Source organism: Pongo pygmaeus, chromosome 5 (assembly GCF_028885625.2).
Source record: "Pongo pygmaeus isolate AG05252 chromosome 5, NHGRI_mPonPyg2-v2.0_pri, whole genome shotgun sequence".
NCBI lineage: Eukaryota > Metazoa > Chordata > Mammalia > Primates > Hominidae > Pongo > Pongo pygmaeus.
Window position 1 is genome coordinate 45,893,275 of NC_072378.2, and position 11,835 is coordinate 45,905,109.

The following is an 11,835-nucleotide window of genomic DNA, read 5'->3' on the forward strand; positions in this document are numbered from 1 at the left end:
AGGCTCTTTGTGAAGGTAAAACCAAATGTATGTAAAAACAGTGAAAACTTAAAAAGCAAAATCTGAGATGTTACCTTATCATTTCATGATGATTTTTGAGAGGTAGGTTGACGTGGGCCCTGATGGTTTGCTGGGACTGAAAACAATCAGAAACAGTTTTTGTTCATAGGATAAAGGGGGCAAGCCAGGGAACAGAGGAGAGCAAGAGACACACCGCAGAACTAACTGGTAGTCAGGGCAGAGCTGTGGCTCTGCAACTAACCTGAACCCTTTCAGGTAAACACAGGTAGAGTAAATAGGAAAGGCAGTTGGTTGAAGATGTACAGGCAGAAGGCAGATGACACACACAAATTTCAGTGAAAGACAAGGATTTAGGTCAAATCTGCTATTGCCATCATTTTTCCCTTAGACACACATTTAAATACTTTTTGTATGTAACTGTGAGAGGGGCCATGGTGTGTTTAAAGATAAATAGGACAGCATTCCCATTTTTAAGCAGTTTAAAGGCTAGTTGAACACAGCCATAAAAAAGAACGAGATCATGTCCTTTGCAGGAAGATGGATGGAGCTGGAGGCCATTATCCTTAGCAAACTAACACAGGAACAGAAAACCAAATACCGCTGCACGTTCTTATACGTGGGAGCCTGAATTATGAGAACACAAGGACACATAGAGGGGAACGGCGCACACTGGGGCCTATTGGACGGTGGAGGCTGGGAGGAGGGAGAGGATAAGGATAAATAACTAATGGGTGCTAGCCTTAATACCTGGACGATGAAATAATCGGTAAAACAAACCTCCGAGTCACAAGTTTATCTATGTAACAAACCTGCACATGTACCCTTGAATTTAAAAGTTAAATTAAAAAAAAAAAGGCTATAGAGGTGATCGCGCGATTGTTGCTTCCCCAGCACACTTATAAGAAAGATACAAATGGGCCGGGGGCAGTGGTTCACGCCTGTAATCCCAGCACTTTGGGCGGCCGAGGCGGGCGGATCACGAGGTCAGGAGATGGAGACCATCCTGGCTAACACGGTGAAACCCTATATCTATTAAAAATACAAAAAAATTAGCTGGGCGTGGTGGCGGGTGCCTGTAGTCCCAGCTACTCCGGAGGCTGAGGCAGGAGAATGGTGTGAACCCGCGAGGCGGAGCTTGCAGTGAGCTGAGATTGCGCCACTGCACTCCAGCCAGGGCAACAAGTGAGACTCCGTCTCAAAAAAAAAAAAAAAAAAAAAAAAAAGAAAGATACAAATGAAGAACTAATTGCCGGCAGAGAGGAAGGGGAGGTTACTGCGGTCTAAAGCAAGAATATATGAAGAAGCTTCACAGCAGAGGGGGACTGTGAGGTCGATTTTAAAGGCTGCTTAGAATTTTAAGGAGCTGAGATAGGGTAGAGGGCTAGTGGGATACTAAGGGCGGAGGGGCCAATGTAAACCCAGGCAGGAAGGTGGGAAAAGGTAGGGTAGCACAGAAGATGGAAAAGGGTCTGGTATGACTGGATTGTAGAGTTCGTGGAAGTAAAATGAGAGACAAGACTGGAAAGGTAAGTTGGGACAAGATTGTTGCTCTTGCAAATGTTTGTGTTCCCTTAACACAGAGTCTAGAAACACACACACACACCTGAGCGAAAAAGCCTGACGTGAAGTCACAGAACAGGTAGGCAGACATGAACAAGGAAATCCCAAGGAACTAGAAAGTCAAACAAGGTAAAGATTCAGGAAGCCAGATAAACCACCCAAGCAGAAGATGCAACACACAAACCTTGAATACAAAGCCAGCTTCTGTCATAACCCGGAAGCCCCTTATGTATTTCCTCCTGGGGCAGGAACCCCTCCCAGGGCATGGTCAGCCCAGGCCTCTGGTGGGGCACAGGTAAGTGGCTGCATCTGACTGCAGAGGGAGAAAGGGCAAAAATAAGCATAGGTCCTCTCAGGTTACAGTTTGAGGCTGAAGCCTGTGGCTTTGATCCTAGATTAATATGGATTGCGTTAGGCCTGGGGTAGCTGTATCTTTTGGAGCTGAATTATAGAGACTGAACAGCACTTGGTAATCTGGTTCAAGTCCTAGGTCTAGGGGCATCAGGCAATTTGAGCCACGTGCTTTAAGGCCCAGGATGGCCTCAGGGCTGTTGGACCACACCTGGGGACCAAGCCTTTTGAGATCTATTTTGGGAAGTTGTATTTGAAAAAAATAGTGCCCCAGCTTGTCAGGTTTTGTGTGATTCGGCCTTAAAACAGCCGCTGCCTGCAGTGGACTCTTCCTTTTCCCTGGCATCTCTCCTGGACCAGTGCTAGTCTCAGTTACAGGTGTAGTCTTAGATTGGGTTGGTTTTAGATTTAAAGGAGCAGCTTGAGTCCTACTTTAAGAAGCAGAGTCTGACCAGAACTCTTCAAACTCTGTCTGAAAACATTGGACTTTGTGGTGATTATTCATTTCATAGTCTTTTCCTACCTCAACCAGCGTCTCTCTTCTCAGTTATGGTTTTTTTACAGAAGAGTTTGGCTGGACTTGCAGCTGGGTGTGTGGGGTTAATCACAAATTTCAAGATTTTGATTCTCAATTTATGTATTTTCTAGCTTGGAGACCCAATCTTTTTGGTTTCCTTCTTCTCTGGCTCTACTAGTTCAAATAGTGCGGGTAAGGAGGAATGCCCTTTTAGGATGGAAATGTTTGCTATTTGCTGTGTACTGTTACCAATTCCTGCTTAGAAGAGTCTCATGCAGTGAGTTTACCTAGGGAGTATAAAACATGATTTGCTTCATATCATTCAGAACACCAGTGGTAAAGACAAGATAGGAATTCTGGGGCTGGGTCAAGCATGGCTAATAAGTGCATGTATCTGCCTCCCATTCCACCTCCATCCCAGGGCTGTCAGTGATAATTGGTCAGAATGCTTTTCATCATTGCCCTCCAGGTAGCCATGGCCAGGCTGCTAGATTCACATGAAAATGACCCCAAATCCCTGCACCTTAGGGGAGACAGTGGCAGCAAAGCCCCCACAAGTCTGGGGCCAGGTCTTGGGCCACCATGTACTGATCTGTAACTTCGATGAAATCACTTTTTTTGAGCTTGAGTTTGCCGTTCATAAAGTGTAGTCAGTGGCATTGCTACCTTACAGAGGATTTAATGACAAAATGGCAGTGGGAGTGCTTCGATTGAGTACTTCTGCAGATCTGAGCCGTGGCATCCCAGCTGTTTGGTTAGCCACTCTTTCCTCTTAGTCAATTTTTGCTAACACCATGGGATGCTGTGGCTCTTCCATCACTTATAGGATTCATATGGTTAGGGAAAAGCAACTAACTAGTCTGTTAAGCAATAGGCAATTCTAGTTCCCAGCCCATCATCAAGCAGCTTCAAGTCAGAACATTCCTGCACCAGGGCTTCAGGCTTGCTACCAAGCCTGAAAGAAACGCTGCGCAGATTGAAAGAAACGCTGCGCAGATTTTTCCACGGGAGCGCCTCAAAGGACAGAGGAAATTCAAGGGCTCCTTCACTATCCCTGCTCTCCCAGATCTGCTGGCATAACTCAAAACAACCCCAAGTCCCCAAAGAGAATATTTTCAAGTCTCTTGTTTTATCTGAGAATGTATGTGAATTTTATTTTAGAATATGTATGTTTTTGTTTTAATATAAAAATAATGTTTTAACTTACTAATATCAGTTAAATGTCCCTCTTTAAAAACCCTTCTCCATTTGTCCACTTCTTGTATTTCATGCCTTCCTATCAGTTAGGCTTTGGTGTCTAATATATAACATCTCAACCAGTTCATAAATTTCTGCTTTTAATATAGACCAAGTTACCACTAGCGCAGGCCACAGGAAAATACCAGGCTGTCCTGTCTGAATTCTGGCTTTTTTGAAAGATTTACTTAGGAGCAATTTATCATTTAGTTTGCAATTTTTAAAATAATCTTAATTGACCACATATGTTATCAAATAAGAGTTGGTCTTGTAGCCTCTGCCTCGCTCGCCGTCTCCCCGCCACCTCCCACCCCCTCGTTTGCACATGTGTACAACCTTCTGCCAGGATGTCAGAAAATTAATTATGCCACTCCAGGCAGATACCATCGCAGGAAAGGCTCTCTCTGATTTAAGATAAGATTACCGATATTGAAGCTGTTATTTTTAGGAGGGAAAAGCTATCACTTTTAAACCTCTCTCCCTCATTTTCCTAGTTCCTTCTCTCCTAATTGTGGCTCCATGTTTTGGTAGCCATAAGTCATTAGTGGTTTTTAATTTTTCTGAAACTGAAATAAGGTCTGAAAGGGTGGATTTGTCCCTTTTTTCCTCCTTTTTTCCTTTTTTTTTTTTTTTGCTGGCTAATCGGAGGAACGCAACCACATCTGAAGCCACTTGGCTCATTATGAATTTCATGGAAACTGATTCTCTGAAAGTGTTTCCATATGTGTTCCCAATATATCCCATCCTCTCTAAATGGGAGCACAGACGTGTGCATGGGCTGGAAATGGCTTCAGGATGTGACAGGGCAGTCATATGACCGCCACGGCACTGTGGGTGGCCCCTTCTGAAAGACACGGTGTCCTGGGTGCTGGCCTCCTTCCTGCAGCAGATCTGGTTTCAAAGACTATCCACCCTTCCTAGGATTTAAAAAGTTCTTAATCAAGGCCTAGCAGGAAGATCTCTCTCATTTTTCCTCCCTTTTCTCTCCCCCTCCATCTTTGGCTCGTTCCTTCCCTTACTCTCCCTCCCTGTATGCATACACACTCACTCACACATCTACTGCCTGCCCCCTTTCCCTTTATAAAAGGAAATATATTCTTCCAACAATATCCTCAAAATTTAGGTGGGTTTAAGGAATGGCTGAATTTTCTGAAAATTGCCAGGTTTTTTTTTTTTCTCTCTCTCTCTCTCTCTCTCTCTCTTTTTCCTTCAGCATAACATACTTTCTTAGCCTTAGGATCAGCTAGTTCTTTCAGAATTTGTGAGCATGCAGTGGAAAAGTACAATTCATTACAACACAGAAAACAAATATTTAGACTGGATAGTCGAGGCACTTTCCCTCCTTTCCCTCTCTTTTGCAAAAGAGTGGAGTTTGCTGGTCATTTCATTATCTTAAAATGATTTTACAATCTCATTTTGCTGGTTTCTTCTCCATCAGCATGATCCATTGCATGTCTTCTATATGTGGTATATTTTCCTAATTATTATCTAATGAAATGAAAAGTAAAACTAAGTTAGTGATGGATAGTTGATCATTTTTTAGTGTGAGGGGAGAAATTCAGGGAAATTTAGAAAATTGGTCCCTTAGAACCTCAGTGTGGAAAATGCAAAGTAATATTTTGCATATAGTCTACATTTGACTTGGATAATGTTTATATAGCATTTCTACCTCTGTCTTGTTTGCCTGCTTGAGACTTTGGTAGTAATTCATCTGGTTAGCAAAATTTTTTGAAGCATCTGCCTTCTCAGCACCATACTATATATTAGGTAGGATCTGGAAGAAGAATATGTGGTTCTTCCTCTTAATTTGCTTCCTCTTTAGTTGGAAAATGAAAATTCTTATCTAAAACCAATGATAATACTTAGGAATGTGTGCAGCAGTAAGATTTATCTTCATAAATGTCCAAGGTTAGTTTGGTAAATGAAATATTATGGTAAGAATTTGTATGCCCAGGAAATCCTTGTGTAGTGGTGAGCTTTGAAGACAGAGCTTGCTTACTTTGGTCCGGCAGAGAGAAGAGAGAAAGCCATGGGTGCTGGGGAGAGCATGGGCAAATCTCCCGTGAGTGTCCTGAGTATATATCACTCCACCAGGAAGAGGGGCCATGCTTAGGAGCAGTGGGATATGACTTTGAAATAGGGCGGAGGACTCTGAATATGCCCATAGCCTCCTTCCTTTTCACCCCTTCATTACAGAATTGCTCAGATATGCTTTTTGAAAGGTGGCTGGCCTATGCTTGAGTAAGGGGTAATACACTCTTGTTTTAAGGCCCTGCTGCCTATGTGACTTAAAAAGGCAGTAAGTGGAAGAATTTCCCTTTTCATGTGTGTTTTCATAGGATGCAGATCTCAGGAAGCTCAAGGCAGACCCTCTATGTTTTCCTCTGCACCCTGCATGCTCTGTCAGGATGTAGAGGTAGAGTAGAATGCTGGAGCTGGGACGGAGAACCATGTTGGAGTCTCGTGTTGCCGTTCAGATCTACCATGCCTGCAGGTTTCCGTGTCTGTAAAACTCATCTATAGAACTCATCTATGATTCTTGATGACTCTGACTTCTGCTTCTGTATACTAGTCTAAAAAAACTCGAGCAAGATGCTAGTTTCACTCTCTGTTCCTTTAAACTACTCACTCCAAATAAAGATTATGATCTTAGTGGCAGTGATTAACCCAGGATTATGAGGAAGGATGAGTATGCTTACCTAACAGCAGGCCATGGGTTTCTGGCCTGGCCCTCTTTCCCCTTCATCTAGTCTCCCCGGGGCTCCCTAGTGTGGATCTACACCCAGATACTGGCTGGGAGGCAGGACAGGTGCTGGGAGTGAAGAGGAAATAACAGTGGTAACAAAGCAGAGGCATCCGTTTACTAGTGTCAACTGCTGTTTTGGGGGCTCCTGTCTGCAATGTGAGGTCAAGTGATGCAATAATGCTTGGGAATAGCTTTGAATGCTCTTTAAAGGGAGTTTTACAAGGTTTTATAGGTATGGAATGTATTTGAATTACATTTTAGGTTTGATGTCAGCATTGCTCAGTGCTTTTCATATCTTTTTCTTTTGTGTTAAAACTGTACAGAGTTATTGTACAGAGTTCCCAATCCTTAGACTCATTTACATATTCATTTATCCATCCAACCATGCACCCACATTTTTTTTTTCGTTTTAGCCTCTTACAATGTACTAGGTTCCAAGAGGGATATGAGAGGAAAACATACTCTTTACCATCCAAAGCTGACTTTATAGTTGGAGAAAACAGGCTAAGAAACTCAGCTAATAATTCAATAAGGCAGTGAGTAAGGGTCCAAAAGAGTGATACAGAAAATAAATGCTATTGAAACAGAAGTAAAATAGGAAATTAAATAATAGAGCTGTTGGGAAGGGGGCAGCCAAAACGTTTAAAAGGGGGAGAAGATTCTTGGTTACCAGGGGAGAGCAGCCCCACGTAGGTCTTGTGTATTACATGTTTCAATAGAAAGAACTCTGAGAGGGGTTAATAAAACGTCCTTGGGATTTATTTGAGATTTGTTGAAGCAATAACTCCTACCATTTAAAAGGCCCCAATGAAGCTTTGAAGTTAACACCTCATTGCTGAGAAGTACAATGGCTTTTCATTCTGTACCTTTATCCCCTCACATAAAGTGGGCAGAGGACTCTGAATATGCCAGCATATGTTCAGTCTGGATTCAAGGCCCCACTTCCTTTTTTCTGCCCTGACCTGCCTGCTCTGCTGGGATGTGTGAATGTACTGCCCAGAGGCCAACAGGACATGGGGCATGGGGTTTCCCAGCTGACAGCCCCAGTGGCAAGTACCCAGTCTGTTATTTTGCTCAAATTCCAATTTCTTTTTTGTTCTAGAGATCTCCTTACCCATTTTCCATCAACCAACCATATTTATTGGGGGCCTAGTCAATGAGAAAATGTATGTTAAAGTAAAGGCCTTGGTAAAGGCCTACAAATGTCAAACACAGGTGTGACTGTTATGAAGTTCTGAAGGGGAGGCAAAGAAGTATCAGACACTTCTCTACCCTCTACAGCTCACTCTCAGTGAGAGCCAAACGTGACTCAGGATAAGCAGCATTGGAAAGCAGTGTGTGAAAGATGCCACAGGGAGGATTCCAGGCCCTGAAAATTGAAGATCAGACATTCTGTTTGATCCCCCCTTATCTTGGTTTCACACAGTTTCCACTTGAAGACCCAAGAAACCTAGTTGGGTAAAGAGAGGCTATTTCCTTTTCCCTCATAGACCTTGGGAGGAGGGGCAAGATGTTTTTATTTTTATTAGTGATTTTATTTTTATTTGCGCTCCATGGAAATTTTATTAATATATTCTTCCCTGTGTATATTAGGTTGTGAAAAATTGCTGCTGCCGCTGCTGTTACTATTTTAATGAGCAAAGATCTTGCAGCTCTTTTTATGACAGCTGCATTTGTTTGCAAGCTGTTTGGCTTTGGCTAGGGGTGTAGACAGCAGTTTTGGAATGAAATGCATCTGTAAGAAGCCAGCAAATCCTAAGGGGATCGTACCCTTGACCTTGGTCTCATTCACATGTTGCCCTGAGAAACTAAACTAATTGCCCATTATTTAGCAGATTAGATCAACAAGGCCTAAAAGAGTTATTAATAATATCCCAAAGATAGGAACTCTCACTGGGGCAACACTTAGGCAGTAGAAGAGTCAATTTAAGTATTTTGAGATATTTTGAGTATTTTTCATTTAGGCAAATCAACTTCTAAGATAGCAGGTGTGTGTGTGTATGTAGGTAGACCTGTGATCATGTTAACCAAATTCCTTAAGGGTAACTAAGATCGCATATCCTTTGTTAGAAGTCAAAGAGGTCTGTCTAGCTGTGGCTGTGATTTTGTGATATTGAGTAAATGGCTTCCTTTCTCCAGATACCAGCTTTCCTATTTGTCAAATGGGTTAGATTTGCATTACCTAAGCAGTAAATTAAGAGTTTAGACTTTTCCATCAGAGTTCCTCAACCAGCATAAAGGAGTATTTGAGTACCTTAGGGGATCTCGGAGCATAGCCTAAAGCTTTACAAGTGCAAAGTTTTGTTGAAGTCATTTTGTATTTATCTAAAAATTCACATAAATGTTGCATTCTCCTCCACATCATATTCATGTTTATTGTATAGTGTATTATTTTCCCCAAGTTGAGTAAAACCAGCCCATCAGGAAAATGAACGATGATTATCTTGGGCTTCTGGTAACTCCTGGCAGTCCCCCAGGAAGATGTAGGCACATACCATTTTGAAACTCTTAGCACCAAGTGATCTTGTGTTGGCTATAGCACTCTCAACTTCTCCACTGTTCAGCAAAGCCTAATAGCCGAATGTACTTTGTATATGGAGGAGATAACATGGATAACAGCAAAAAGAATGGACTTGTGCAAGTTGTTACTTGCTATTTTAAAAAGGTCCCCAAACCACCTTTGGCTTTATCTATCCAGTAAGTTGTAGTCATGAGTTTTAAACTGGCTCTTGGGAGCTCTGAGGGTACCAGGCATATCACTGGGGGAGTGGCTGAGCTTTGGTTTTATATTTATAAAATCAGATTGGGGTTGCACTGCTTTTAGAACTCTAGGGCTTCATAATATGGACTCTTAATAAGTCAAATTTATATTTTGCTTACTTTAGTTGATGTAACATCCAGTTCTATGTTGGTAAGTTTGTGGCTACAATGTGGTTGGTGACACAAGGATGACTAGTTTAGGATACAATGTCAAAATAGCCCAAGAAGGGGTTCTAAAAGAAAACCTGACTTCATGTACAAAACAGACATTAGAAGCATAGATGCAACCTTATTCAATGAAAGAAAATTTAATGATATTATTTGCTTCTGTAACCATTATTATTTAAAAAATTGAAGATTAGGAAGGAGTTTATAGTCTTTCTTTGAAGTTTAGGATTTCTCCCACCACCCTATCATGATTATTTTATAAGGGATCTCGTATGGTACTAGAGCAAATTGTTACTATTTCTTCCTACAGAACATGTTGCAATATGTTTCAGGAACATTTCTTGGTAACATAAAATGACTAAGCAAATTCCAGAAAATTCTATTGTTTGTAAGTTGAAAAATTATCCTATAATCCCTTTCAAGTCAACATTAGTGCTCTTTATCAAGAAAGAGGCCATTCTCAAGACATTAAGACTCAAATGCCTAGAAGTGATTGGTTAAAATGCTGTAAACCTAGCGGAAATTTGTTGCATTGTTTTCTATAAACCATAACCAGAGCTCGTTAATTGAAAAACGAATGTCATTTTGTGTTAGCTAGCATCTATAAACCAAAAAGGTACAGTGATCCTGGCATGTGATGGGCAATAAAAACATCAGCAAAATGTATCAGGTAAAATTGAGAGGAAGGAGGGGGGAGGGGTAAATTCAAAACCATATTGGAGTTTACTGCTGAGGCCCCACATAAAGAGTTTTAATGAGGCTTCTGCATCAAAATAAGTGAAACCATACAGAATTGTAATTATTACTACAGTGTGTTTTAAGTACAAATACACCTGAGAAGCAGTTTTTACATTAACATGTCTATCTGTGTCAACTCCATACTTCTGCAGGGGGCACACGTTGGCGTTTTAAGTGCGACTTCTTTCTGATACACGCTGTTCACATTATTCTGGTTTTTCTTATATGATCTAAATATTGAACTTAATGCATACAGAACTGCCCTGCCCATCGCTGTTAGTTCTGCCAGCTCAAGGTCACCTGGATGCCCTGCAATGCAGAGGCTGCCTGAGGAACGTCTGTGGCCTCCATTTGGCCTCTGTATTGTACAAGGCAGGGTACAAGCATTGGGCGGGGGAGTTGTTATGGAGCATCTGCTCCCATTTCTGATTCTGTCATAATTGCTGCTTCCATATTTTTAAACTTAAGCTTGTCAGAATTTCGTTTTTGGGAGGAATAGGTAGAGGCTAGTTGAGGATGGAAGAATTTATAAAAAGCAGAGAGTGACTGCCTGGGCTATGTCAGTTTTGGTTCTTCATCTTGAAAGTGTTTGCTTCTGGCCTTAGAAGCTGCTCACTAGCTTTTACCCTCTGCTTATGGGCCTGCAGACTCTGGGAAATACTAATGAGGGATGGGAAACTCTCTGTCTACCCCTCCCCTAAGGCTGTTGCTTCTCCTTCTCTCTTGGAATTCATAGTCATAGAACATTAGAGCTGGAAGGGAACTTAGAGCTCATCCCCCTCATTTTACAGATGATGACACTGCCACCTCTGACTTCTGCCTCTGGCCTTCCACTCTCAGTAAGAAGAGCCAGGCAGGTGAGACTTTTAACAATTGCTGGGCTGGGCAGGGCTGGGCTGGGCTGGGCTGTCTGGTTGTTACTGTCCGATTTGTGAGTTTTGTTAACTATATGTTGCTTTTAAAGAGTCACTTTTTATTACAAATGCACATCATGGCACTTAACCCTTGCGTTTTGTGAAGATTATAAGCAGTGTGCATTTTAACAAAAATTAGCAACCTTCAATCAACACCTTTAAAGAAAAGTGTTCGGATTATTCCCTTAATAAACATTGTAATATCCAAGAACAAGGTCTGAATAAAAATGAGGTGAAGAAGTACCCATTCATTAAAGTCCTCAAGAATTGTTTAGTGCTTTCCTTTATAGCTAAAAGCTGTAGGAGAAACAAATATATGAGATCTGAATAATCAAAATATTTTAGAAGGGAACAATATCTTAACAAGAGCACTGGTATTAGAAAAGAGCTTGTCACAATTCTGTCAATTCTAGAAAAATAATAATAAACCCAATCTTTAAAGATCACAACTACAAGATTCTAGCATTTCAGAAAACTAATTGCCACATGAAATGGTTTATAACGGTGGTTTCATAACTTAGGCACCAGAAACATCTATTAAGGAGGCCTACTGTTAGCTTTAGAAGTGAAAGGACTTCATGTTTTAGGGGAAAACCATCTTTGCCTTCAGGTTACTGCTTCAGGTTGACCTGGAGCTGGTTCTGTAGGATGTGGTGCTGGGGCCTGGGAGACGGGTGGGGAGTGCCCTCCTCTTAATCTCCCCTAGGCAGCGAGCCTCTCGCAAAAGCTACTGTTAGCACCTGGTCTAAATCAGGTTACAAGTCTCCCATCAAGACTTGAAATCAATGATTCCTAAGGTACCAAGCCCCCTTGTGCCTCCTAAC

At 41.7% G+C, this 11,835-nt stretch overlaps 1 protein-coding gene across 6 annotated transcripts in view; it reads left to right on the forward strand.

The window, feature by feature from the left end:
- The window catches only part of RUNX2 (RUNX family transcription factor 2), a 347,192-nt gene that overhangs the window by 209,792 nt on the left and 125,565 nt on the right, over positions 1-11,835 (forward strand). For 2 of the 6 annotated variants that reach the window (XM_063666238.1, XM_054490200.2), the window contains one exon: positions 10,889-10,954. The exons of the other annotated variants lie outside the window; for them this stretch is intronic. In XM_063666238.1, the coding sequence (XP_063522308.1) occupies positions 10,889-10,954 (66 nt within the window). The remainder of the gene's footprint in view (positions 1-10,888; positions 10,955-11,835) is intronic. 6 annotated transcript variants of the gene reach the window in all.